Raw genomic sequence first — 13,300 nt, 5'->3', positions numbered from 1 at the left:
AAAATTAGGGGTCATAGGCATTGCACTGCAGATTCTCTGATCCAGGCAAAGTAAAGCATTATTCGGGCAGGAAAAAGAAGATGTGAGATAATATGGGAATGGGGTCATGGTTTATTCCAGGCTCACTTTGTCTTCTGGCACCCTGTACAGCAATGGTACACAGTTATAATCTCTGTAGACTAAAGTAGCATCTGACCAACTTTGGCCTCAAGGTTACATGGTCTCAGGGCTACATGAATATGTTTAAGTTCTCTGGGTTCGCATCACTAGGATCTCCAGAAGTACTGCTAAAGGAGTTCAACTATTGTCTCTGCAAGCCACCTATTTACAGCATCTCACTGCACAATCTACATGTCATCTGTCTTCTGGCGAGGAAGGTTGACTCCTGAACCTGTATACCACCACAGCAGTATATACCATAGCAGCATATTACCAAGGGGCAGGCCCTTCTTTTTTTTTTTTAGTTAAGTTTTTTATTGTGAAAATACTGAACAGAGAGGTTACAATTACATGAGCAAGGTCATGAGTACATTTCTTACCAAGCATTGTTGACTCCTCCTTTGTTTTTCCCCTACCATCCCTTCCCTCCTACCTCCTCAGCTACACTCCGATACCTACCTAAATTGTAAAGTTTGTTTTTTGACCTAGCATCTTTTACATCTCATTGTTGCAATGGTTAATTTGTACCCCTATTTAAACAATCTATTTTTTCCCTTTCCTTCCCCAAATTATACCAACATCAAATACAGTGTAAATAGGGGTTATACTGTGGGGGAGGGACATACAAAGCAACAAGAAAATCACATGGTACCTTACAAATATGTTAGAAACAATAGCAAGGAAGACAAAAACCACTTGTGTTCCCTATCTTGGGGTTCATTTCACTTAACATCATCTTATCTGACCTTTTCTGCTTGTTCCAGACATCTACTAGTTTATAGACTGTAACTAACACCAGGAGGATCCCAAATTTGCCAAATTTGTGGAAGGGATTCTTAGCAAGCTGTTAGATCAGGACAGTACTAACATAACAGTGATTGTCAAGAATATAAACACCACACTCAGTGTTCAGTAAAGCAGATACACCTCTCTGGGCTGCACTAAGTAAGTCTAGGACCATGAAGTTCTGTAAGTATACTTTCCACATTTGGTACTCTTTTTCATTCAGTGAAAATAGGGTGTGGTGGGTACAATTTAATGCTCTGTTGGTATAGAAAGCTAATGTGGTTACTTGGGTTTTAACATAGACATCTGTGCACTGAGGTGAGAGCAGGGTAACTGAATAATACCACCATGGAATGGGATTCATTCTGTCAAGCCCAGGCTGCATCCCAGTTTGGGGGGGCCTCTGCTACATCTTGTATTCCACCAAGTCCAGGAGATACAGCCTGTTCCAGGTATACTTACCCAACCAACTCTGGGACAGATATGGCTATCCACATGCCCCAAACACCCAGAATTTACACTACCTGCTTCTCCAACCTCTGTCTATCTGAAATAACCTGACCACACAAGGATGGATATCAAAGGTTTTTCTGATATTAATTTATGGCATAGTGGTAAGAAAAGAGACATGGTATGATTTCAAGTTTTTAAATTTGTTCAGATGTGTCTTACGATGTCCACATATTGGCATGGTTTCCTTTGGCCCCCTGAAAGTGCTGCTACCAAGTCACTAGATAGGTTCCTGAGTGCGGAGATCAAAGAAGTAGGAACCATGCCTGACAGGTTTGACTCTGGATCCACAAGACCAAAGTCATCAGGCTTGTCCCTGGGGACTTCCTAAGTGTGCCCTTCCCCACAATGGTTCTTATTAGAGGAATATTTGCTTCACTCTACCATTCTACAGCTGACAGGGGATGAAGCCAAGTCTGAAGACCATTTCAGGTCCATAGCCTGGACATAAGTGGGCATCACTCCTCCTATATCCTGTGGCTGAATTCAGAAAAATACCTGAAAATAGCCTGAAGAAATAGCTAAGATATGGAACCAATCCAGATGTCCCTCAGTGGATGAATGGATCAAGAAAATGTGGTAATATATAAATATATATAAATTCTATGCTAGTATCAGAAAGAATGATACTGGCCCATGTGTTAGGAGATGGAAAGACTTGGAAAAAATCATATTGAGTAAGCCAGACCTAAAGAAACATAGGTCCCATGTTTTCCCTTATTTGCAGTAATTAGTATATGTCCAGGATAATTTTATCATATGAGCAGAATAGCTCAATAGGTATGTACATATGACCATATAAGATGATGCTAAGCAAAATGAACTCCAAGACATGGACACAAGAGGTTTTCCTTTGTTGTTGTGTTTAATGTACTATGTGATTTCTTGTTTCTTTTGTATGTTCTTCCCCCTACGGTGAATCCCTTGTTGTCACTGTATTTGATTTTGGTACCCTGGTATTGTATATACATTTATTTGAATTAGGGAAGGGAAGGGGAACAACAGAATAGTGAAACAAAGGACAAGGGGGAAGCCCTGCAACAGTGATGTACACAGACAATGTTTTGGAAACAAACTGTACAACTTGGAAGGGGAAGGAAAGTAGGAGAGAACTGAGGGAAGGGGTAACAAGTTTGACAAGAAATGTACTTATTACCTTACTTATGTAACTGTAAACCCTCTACACATCACCTACACAAAAAAAGGAAAAATACCCATATTCACAGTGTACTAGGAGGGATTTCTGAGTCTGGAGTAGGCAATGACATCTACCAGCCTACCACCTGCCAGTCATTCCTCCAATTCCAATCCCCCTACGCCTAGACTGAATCTCAAAGCAAAGAATATTTCTAGATTGCTGACAAGTTGTTGTTGGGGTACAAAATGGGGAGCTCTTTTCCCACCATCTGTTGGCATTAGTCTCCCTAATTTTTTTTTAAAAAAATCTTTAGATTCTTTTCCATTGAACAAAATCCATTATCATCTATTTAGTTAGTTTGTAACTCCATTCATATTTATTGAGTAATCCTTATATAACAAAGATATTGTTGATAATTAGGGGATTATAAAGTACAGTTTCTATCCGTAAAGCTCTGAGGTTCTCAGATAAACATAAACAAGATGCAAATATTAATTCAATATAAGAATTTAGGCAAGACATCATTGTCTCACATCTGTAATCCTAGCTACTGAGGAAACTGAGATTTGGGAGTTGTGATTTAAAAATCAGCCCAGGCAGACAAATCTGAGACTTGTTATGTCCAACTAACCAACAAAAATCTGGAAGTGAAAATATAGCTCAAGTTATGCAGCCCTAGCCTTGAATTAAAAAAAAAAAGCCAAGAAAATGCAGAGGCCCCAAGTTCAACCCCAAATTCTCCTTCCCACCTCCCTTTCCTTCTCTTTCTCTCTCTCTCTCTCTCTCTTATTCTTTCCATCTCTCTCTCTCTCTCTCTCTCTCTCTCTCTCTCTCTCTCTCTCACACACACACACAAAGAATCTAGCAGTGCATTCATAATTAACATACTGGATTTACTTTCTTTAGTAGTAAATTGAAGAATCTATTTTGGGCAAATGAGACTTTAGAACTGCTCTGACTCAGATTGGAATTGTTTTACTAAGGCTAATCTTCATAAGTACTATTTCAAAATAGTACTTAATACCAAATGCTAGATAGCAAAGCTCAAAAGAAATATTTTTAACAAGTATTTGTTATATAGAAGAAAAGTTTAATTTCTGAACTGAAATGTGAAAATGTAGAAAATAAAATTTGTTCTGTGATATTTATTCCACATTGCCTAATAACTACAATTATGCTTTTCACTAGGAAGGGTTTTTAATGAAGTCATTCAAGTATAATAATACCAGAAGCCCCTGGGAGTGTAATTATCTGGCTTGTTTTGAATCAGGCTGTCTGCAGTTTGTCTAGTGTCCTAATAAGCTCTATAGGGATTACAGACAGTTAATATATGAATTGTAAAACCCTGCTCAGCCTAAGGAAAAAAGACAAACTCAGGTGGTTTTTCACAAAACTGTCAAATATTATTCACCATCAAAGCTAGTGTAGGCTCAAGATATACAGTTCAATGATGTCAGGTTTTTGTCAGCACAAACTTCACATGTGAACTTTCTTAACAGATTTTTTTTGGGGGGGTCCGGTCGTGGGGCCTGAACTCTGGGCCTGGGTGCTGTCCCTCAGCTCTTCAGCTCAAGGCTAGCACTCTACCACTTGAGCCACAGCGCCACTTCCGGCTTTTTTCTTTTTGCTTATGTGGGGCTGAGGAATCGAACCCAGGGCCTCGAGCATGCAAGGCGAGCGCTCTACCACTGAGCCACCTTCCCAGCCCCTCCTAACAGATTTTTGAGAAGGTAATTCATCTTCCATACCTAAGAAAATGCAGAAAAACATTACTAGATTTTGACAAACATCCTAGGTAGTAAAATCTGTAACCTTTAAGTTATTTCAGAAAGAAGTTTTCAATTTTCCTTACAAACTTTTCCATGTATATTAAAAGTTAACCCCTCATTTGTAATTGAGTCTATCCACTCTTCAGTATTTAACATGAATTCTGATGTCTAGACTAGCTTTCTGGGGATAAACTCTGAAGATGTTTCCATTTTAAAGCTCTAAATTCAGTAAGCAAAAATATATAGTTCTCAAATGGATGGAATGTCAAAATAAAGCATATATAAATATAAAAATTAAGTTTTCCATTATTTTATATATTACTTATTTTATATGTATTTATAATATATTACACATGTTATATATTTATCTAATCTATAATGTGATATATGATACAAATATAATCATATGTAATAGTACATATAATATAGCTATTATCTATGCTGTTTTATAATATAATCAATATATTATGGATATATATTTAATTTTTAAATTTTATATATGATATATCACATCTGTAAAATGAAAAACCTCAATCTCTATTTTGATGTAGAAAGCAAATACAAATCTAAGACAATAAGGTAATCAGTTTCCTCAGGAGGAAAAATAGTTTTCTATTTGATGTAGGAAGGCAATGTGGTAGAGGGGATGAATTTCTTCACATTGCATTGTGAGCATTCATGAGAACATCACAATAAAACTTCGTTACAAATGTATTCAAATTCAAAAATGATAAAAAGTGAGAAAAGTTTACTAGTGGACCTAAACTGTATTTACTCTTATAATGAAACCTACCTATATAAAGGTGGCCAAAAGTGTTTTTTATGGAGTCAAGTAAATTTTTTATGAAGTCCAGATAAAGCAACCATGTGGCACAAATGGACCTTTTTCCAACATGTATTCCCAGGACAAATGATTCTTCGTCATCTGCCACAATTAAGTACTAACACTCATGCTTTTCATAAACATCAACATAACCTATCTCCATCCAAATTCTTTTCCTATCATTCTTCCCATATTAGTTTCTCTTCTGAGATGAACAGCTCATGACTACCATCCATTCGTTACTGTGATTTAGGAAAGGCTGTCACAAACAGTTCCATGTGAGCTTGGGTCATCTGTGACCCTTCCAAGGAGCCACATTCTGCCTGAGATCTCAGGACTTTCTTTGATAGACACCAAGCACTGGCGCAAAGCTGCCATAGCCTGGATGGCACTTCCAGGGTTCCATGTTAAAGTCTTTATCACAATGTCAGTGGAGAGAGTCACCATGGCAACAGCGCTGTATTTCCAAGCTGACTGAGAACCTAATCCCATTCAAACCTCTGAAGGTATATCTAGTGACAGAATAATTCTAAAAACAATTCTAAAGCAGAGAATTTTGAAGACCTAATGCTGCTTTTGAGGTATCATGTAGTCTCTAAAGTCCAAAGAACAGTTTTAAAGGGAGAATGGGAGACTTTATGTCCCTTTCTCACTTGGAAAGTAAGTAATTCTCAAAACACCTATCATATTACACAGTACACCTTATTGGATAGAAAACAATTTGTCTACATTCAGCTTTAAACTGAAAATATGAACTCGGGAGATACAAACTACATAGAGAAAATAAGTGCATTAAATAAGCACAGATTTATTTTACTAAAGGGAATAAAAATGAATAAAAAGTAATGGCTGGATATTTACTAGATTAAATGTCCATTGAGGAAGCTTTTACATTCTACCCCAAATTAAACAATGTATCCATTATATGTTTAGATTTATTTTATTATCTTTAAGGAAGTATTCTTAACATTTTACAAATCTCCAGACTCAGAACAGTTTTCAGCAGTGATATAGTAATAACAGCAATAAATACACAGAAACATGAGACTTCTTTGATGAGAGAGTATGGGAAAGAAAGAATTGGAAATAAGAGGGCAAAATATCAACTCTAGATCTGAAGGGGAAATTAATACAATTTCTTTGACAATGTCATTCCATGGAGAAATGAGTAACCCATATCTTATAAATGGAACTGTGACTTTGAGCTTCACCTCTTTGGGGGAATTTAAGGGACATTATTTAACCTACAGATGCCTAAAACCCTACACTATGTATGGATGCCAGAATATTTTTCAGAGTGACCTGAAAGTGATTGCCAAAGCACACACATGCTTTTCTTCCTCAACATTTGTGGTCTTAGTGTCATATTAAACAGATTATAAAAGGGTACAATCCCTATATAACTGCATAAAGTCATAAAAATTGATTCTAAAAAGGCTATGATCATATGTATTCAAAAATACACATAGATGTGCTTTAGTAAATTGACAATTGACATTTTTGCCTTTAAGATATCCAAAGTACATACAAAGGATCCACAAATGTTAACCACTTGTAATCAAAATTATCTAGGTTTACATTTGCAAAAACTTGTGTTGGCTTTCAATTTAAAAATTTAAGAAAGTTGTATAGTTGTTGATGGATTCTCACTTGGAGTGGGGCTAAGAAAAGTAAATGGCTTCATCTTTTAACCAGGAAACTTGTGAGCCACTCACAAATGAGAAGTCACATTCTTTTGATCACTAGAAAAGATAAGTTGCCTAAAATTCCCAATTTAAAAAACAGCATGTGCAGTGTTTAAAAAAAAAGTTTTCTTCTAAAATCAAACAAGAAGTTCTAGGAAAGCCCTTGGGAAATGTATTCTCCTTTTCTCCACACACAAATGACTAAAATAACTTGTATACCTGGGTTGTACACCTACATAGGATTGTGTATTTCATTTACCAAGTTGAGGAATGGAACAGTTTTAAAGGTGGAAAAATATACATACTTGAAATATTGAAGAGGAGGAGGAACATTTTTGCTATACAGTTTCTAAAGTCATTCCAACACAAACAATGTATCGATGTATGCTGAATTCAAAAACAGGATTAAAACACAGAAAAAGAAATGCAACATGCAAAATTCATTGTTCCAACATGAAACACTAGGTCTATTATTTTTAATAAAAACTGCACATCTGTTTACTTGGCTAACAGAGATAATGTACACTGAAGAAAAATGTTATTATATCCTTCTAATAATGCAATCTGTATCAAAGGCACTTCCACAGAGCACTAACTCCTCATTGTTTCCCAAATCATTTTCATTCATGTTACTTTAATCTATATTTTTGTGTGTCATACCAATAAAAAAAACTTCTAATTGTGAGCCTTATCACTACTACTAAAAAAACCAAAAAGTCTATGTATTATCCATTTATGTTTTTCATGGTTTGAGTAATCTAAATCAAACATGTGCCCTAAGTCTTTAAGTTCTTTGGGTTAACAAAGGAGATTTCAGAAATAATTATAGGAAAATATTGACTGAAGTCTACCATTTCAATTTTATCTACAATTTTACTAAAGCAAATGTGGCTATTTGGTTCTAAACTTTCACCTTATTTGTGTGGCTTGAGTCAATATTGCTCCTATGTTGAATAGTAAGAAAATGAGAGATAAAACAATTTTATATCATCTTTTTTATCAAGGGAAAGGGAAAGATGCTTCAGATATGTGTCTTCATAAAAAATTTAGGAGAAATGGGAAGGGTTGATTTTAATTAAAAGCTTTTAGGACATATGAATAATAACTTCAGAACTGAAGACACATACAAATAGCTAATGAATGTGCTCTCACTGAATTCTTCACTATGTTGAAAAGCATATTGATACACTTTTAAAACTAGCTCAAGAAGCTGAAAATTGAGGATGGTAGTTTGAAGCCAGCCTAAGCAGGAAAGTCTGTGAGACTCTTTAACCACCAAAAAACCAGACATGGAGCTGTGGCCCAAGTGGTAGAGCATTAACCTTGAGCATTAAAAGCTCAATGACAGTGTCCAGTCCCCGATTTCAAGTCCCAGGACCAGCACACACAAAAATAAATAAATAAAATTAAAAAATAAAGAACAAAAATTACAATGCCAAGTGAACATAGGAAGAATTCATACTTCTCCTGAATTGAAAGCAATTTTCTCAAACATCTTACAAATGTTCCAACTTCTACCTATATAACTAATTTCCTGAAATATTTTTGAGCCTCAGGAAAACAGCATCTTTTTCTATTCATAGATGAAACTTTTTTATTTCTTTTATCTCCCCATAATTTGGTATTCATTGGAATTTGTTATCCTTATCATTTTATATCAAGTTTACTAGCCTTTAAGTGACTGAGTTATAGTTTTTTGACTAGAAGAAATACATTAAATTTGATTCTTGCCTACATGTACCAGTGAGCCTTAATATCCCAGTTTTGTTATTCCAGATTGGTAAATTTTCTTTCTTGACAACTTGGGTTGCTTCATTTTGAGGTGGTGGGGGAGAAAAAGAAAAAGAAAAATCCTGCATCTCAACAATCATTTCTCAGTATTTTTTAATTTCTCAAATTGCTATTTTTGTGAAGTTCATATATTTAAAGGAGTTGGTAACTCTCTCTCTAATGACCAAGAAACATCTTGCTCATTTTATATAGGTGTACGATTTACCTTGGGGATGATATTGCTATTTATCTCACAAAAGAAAATGTCTGGTGTTTGAAGTCTAACATAATATCAGTCCCCACATTTATCAAGTTGCTATCAAGTACAGGCAGAGGGGGATGTAATTGAAAAAGAGCTTCCACTTAACATGGTAGTCATCAGGCAGACACAACATTTTTTTAGAGTAACTTTAGGAATACACATCTCATTATTTCATTCTCAAGAGAATACCAATTTGTCTGACTGAGCAAACATTTTGTTAAATAATTAACATTTTGACACTATTTCACATTTTGAAAAGCTGATGCTTCAAATTCTTCACTCAAAACTAAACAAAAAGAATAAGCCAGAAAAAGCATTCTTCAGTGCCTTCCTCTCTGATTGCTAAATTACCAATTCACTATTTACTCTCCTTGAGACATGACCCAGGACCATGAGTTCACTCAGTCTCAACTTCTTCAGTTCATACTAAAATTTACATCAAGAAGCACAGACACAGCCACCTTCGGAGTTAATTTATGGGAAGCAGTGGGCGTTCCTCCCGCTTCTTCCAGATGTTAGTCTTGCTGTCTCTTTTGGTTAGTGGTGGTGGTCGGCCCCTTTTTCTGGTGGGAGATGTACTGGCTTCAAAATCGTCAACGGTGGTTTTTCTTGCTGGAGACTCCTCCCCAGGGTGCTCCAGGATAACTGCACTCCCTCCTCCATCCAAGATGTGCCTTAATGCCGGGTCCTCCGGGGAACAGACAGTGGTTCCACTCTCGCTGCTGCTCAGGTCTAAATCTTCCAAGTAAAGAATCTTGGGCTGATGCATGCTTTTGATGAATGTTTTCTCCCTCTCCAGCTTTCTACTCAATTGATGCTCATTCATGTCTACCCCAGAGTCAAGACTTGTGTCATTGCTCTGGGCTCTCTTTCCCTTTTTCAGGTCTATGAAGGAGTGCCTCACTTGAGCAACTGGTTTTCCATCAAGGGACACAAACCATGCTCTGGGATGTGGGGAGGGCTTTCCTTTGGACAGCTCCAAGAGGGTCTGCTCTGAAATTCCTTGAAGTTCTGATGAAAATGGAGTCATTACAACAGCTTCATTTAGTGTTCCAGGGACAGAGACAGATTCTAATAAGCTATTGGAGTATCGGCTCCAGTCGGAAGTCTGAGATGGCAAACTCTGCTGACCTTCAAGAACGATATCTTCTTTCCTAGCATCTTGGGGCTGTGCATGAGAATGCATTGGCATTTTGGGCAAAGTCTGTGTGAAGTTCTCTCTGTTTACCTGTTCCACCAATTGGCCATAGACTAACTGTCCCTTTCTTGGCAGAGTAGCTGACTTAGCAGTATGTAACTGTTCTGGAGTGGGGAAGAGGTCTGATGTTTGAAGGATGGCAATGGGCTGGCTGTATATATGCATTAGCTGCTCAGGAATGTGGGAACGTCCATACATCTCCTCCTCGTTACCTGTAAGATGATACCTCTTCTCCTCTTGAGCATCACCTAATGATGACAGATTGTTGTTAATATGTTTAGGTTGTTTGGTCCCTCCAATTGGCTCCAAAGACTGTGCTGGGTTTCTTGAGTAGTTATTTTGATTGACTGATAAATATGAAACCTCTTCATTGTAGATTTTAAAATTGTCCCGAGTTTTTACCATGGAAATTCTTTCTTCTCCTTCTGCTTTTGATGGTTCCTTTTTTTGAGGGCTGTATGAGGCATTCTTGGCATTAAATATCTGTGACTTGTCCTCAGCTTTCAATGCAATTTTGACTGAACTGATGTGATTGATGTGTGTTGTTGATGTTGTCTGGTCTCTCTTGAGGACCTCAAGCTTAGTGATATTTCTATCTCTTTTTTGTGTAGTACCACACTTATCCCTAGAAGAGAAATCATGAGGTTATTTAAAGGTTACAATCTAGAAGACTCATTGTTTTAAATCCCACATATGCATGTTATGACATATATGAAGTGTTGCTGTTAGGATATATATTTTGATTTTCAACATCTATATCTTAAAGACTATACAATTTACTTTTAGAGATAAACTTTGTAATGCACAGAATATACTAAAATGATACTATAATTTGATAAAGAATATAAGGCAGTGATATTTTAATAGGGGTATGCGTGTGTGTATTTGTGTGTGTGTGTGCACGTGTGTGCATGTTTACACACTTAACTAATATTGATCTTACCTGCAATAACAAAGTAGTACAGCAAAAAAACCAATGACAATGACTATCGTCCCTCCCAGTATGGCTGTAAGAAACACTGTGTGGTAGGCAGTTATGTCCTTGGGATCTTCACTTATACCTGAATCTACATGGTCCAACATAAAGACAGAAAACATACAGAAAATATTATTTCAGGAAAACTATTTGACTATGTCATGTCCTAGATAAGACAGACTGAATATAGATACACACTTCTATTGCTTCTTTCCCTCCCATAGCACACATTCCTGTCAGTGAAATACAACGCCCGTACCCTTTGTAAATTCATCAACTGCTTTGCTTTTACCAATGAAATGTGGACACCTTAAATGAGGGTGTATGGCATAAGTATGCTAAGTCATTCAAAAATGTGAACATTATATCCCACAGAGCCTCCAACCGGAGTTCTGAAATGTGGAAATATGCTAGATTAAACCAAGCTAAACCCAGCAGAGTTTTGTTCAATCCAAAACACTCACACAATGCAATCAATGCCTGCTATAGCTAGCCACTGAGATAGAAAGAGTGTTTGCCACTGCATTAATGACTAGACTAGGCCAGAAATGGATGCTGGATGCTGAGATGCTACTATATTAAAAGACCTAAAAAATGTGACAGTAGCCAAGCAACCATCAGGAAGGATACTGCTTTTAGAAGTCAAAGTGGTAACCTGTGCTATTGAAATAACCTGGGAGTGTTATCTCTAACTAATGTGAGCTATGTTTAAAGAGGTTCTGGGATTGAAACAATTCAGTCTGTGGTATTTTGTTATAATAAACTGAGTAGTCTAATACAATATCCAACTTTCTCAGTTTAAAAATAAGAAAACTAATACTAAGATTAACAAGTACCTACTTCAAATTCATCTGGTTAATTATAAGCAAAGCCAGACCAACTATCAAGTCATCTTTGCTTCTAGGATAAAGTATTGCTTTAGTTGTGATCTGCTTGAAGAATACATTTTTGAAAAGCATCACTAGAAGGTATTGACTCACACTAAGTGTAAATTTCATGATTCTATTTTACTGCTCCGCTTCACACAAAAGCTTTTCCAACAGGTATGCTACAACAGAATTTCAATCTGTTGTAGAAAATGACTTTGGCTTTTGTAATTCATAAAACCAATCTTATGTAAATTGTTTCTTTGAGGCATATTTTTAGTGAAAGTACACATCTCTATAAAACCCACAAGTTCCTTGGGTGATTTTTATTAAAAATGAAATAACTTAAACATTTTTCTTTTTCATGAATATTTCATTATAGGTGCCAAAACAGAATGGGATAAGGAGAGACAGCTGGCAAAACTGCATGATACTTTGCATCATTTAGAACAAAGGTGACCACTATCTGGTTTCCAAATAAATAATCTCACATGAAAAAAAAAATCTCACATGTACAAATCCAACAGAAAAAAAGATTATCTTTCTCCATTCTGTATAGCTAATGGCTCATATTTCTCCAACTGAAATACTAAATATTGGTTTTATTGAAAAAACCTAACCCTAACCTTAACCTATGTTACTTCTCATGGCTTAAAAGTCAAATGTTAGTACAAAATGAAAATAAAACTGTCATTAAAAAACTATTTCCAGCCAGGCACTGGTGGCTCATGCCTGTCATCCTAGCAACTCAGGAGGCTGAGATCTGAGGATCATCGTAGTTCAAATGCCAGCCCAGCCTGGAAAGTTCGTGAGACTCTTATCTTCAATTGGCCACCAGAAAACTGGAAGTGGCACTGTGCTTCAAAGTGGTAGAGCGCTACTCTTAGGGAAAAAAGCTCAGGGACAGCACCCAGACCCTGAATTCAAGCCTCATAACTGATCCCCACCCCCACCCCCTACACACACACAAAAATGTTTTCCAGAAAAAAAATCAAAAATAATACTTAGAATAAAGTTATATGATGCAATACGGCACAAAAACCAAACAAATAAAATGTACACTCCTGGTCTGGGAATATAGCTTAGTGGTGGAGTGCTTGCCCTAGCGTGCATGAAGCCCTGGGTTCGATTCCTCAGTACCACAGAAAAAGCCAGAAGTGGCACTGTGGCTAAAGTGGTAGAACTCTAGTCTTCAGCAAAAAAAGAAGCTCAGGGACAGTGCTCAGGCCCTGAGTTGAAGCTCCAGGACTGGCAAAAAAAAAAAAAAAAAGTATACTCCTAAATTATACTGGGAATTTATCTTTTTGAATTTTTTAAAATTTTCTTTAAGTAGCTCTACAAAATAACTGCCATTAAAC

At 36.5% G+C, this 13,300-nt stretch overlaps 1 protein-coding gene across 1 annotated transcript in view; it reads right to left on the bottom strand.

Annotated features, from left to right (window-relative positions):
* Positions 1–8,277: 8,277 nt before the first annotated feature.
* The window catches only part of Fam171b (family with sequence similarity 171, member B), a 64,909-nt gene continuing 59,886 nt past the window's right edge, over positions 8,278–13,300 (bottom strand). Inside the window, exons 7-8 of the mRNA XM_013028968.1 lie at positions 11,044–11,167; positions 8,278–10,725 (exon numbers count right to left, since the gene is read on the bottom strand). Of these exons, the coding sequence (XP_012884422.1) occupies positions 9,372–10,725; positions 11,044–11,167 (1,478 nt within the window). The 3' untranslated portion in view covers positions 8,278–9,371. The remainder of the gene's footprint in view (positions 10,726–11,043; positions 11,168–13,300) is intronic.

Source organism: Dipodomys ordii, unplaced genomic scaffold, assembly GCF_000151885.1.
Source record: "Dipodomys ordii isolate 6190 unplaced genomic scaffold, Dord_2.0 Scaffold5, whole genome shotgun sequence".
NCBI lineage: Eukaryota > Metazoa > Chordata > Mammalia > Rodentia > Heteromyidae > Dipodomys > Dipodomys ordii.
Note: the sequence above shows the minus strand (reverse complement) of the source record. Positions and strands in the feature narration are given on the sequence as shown.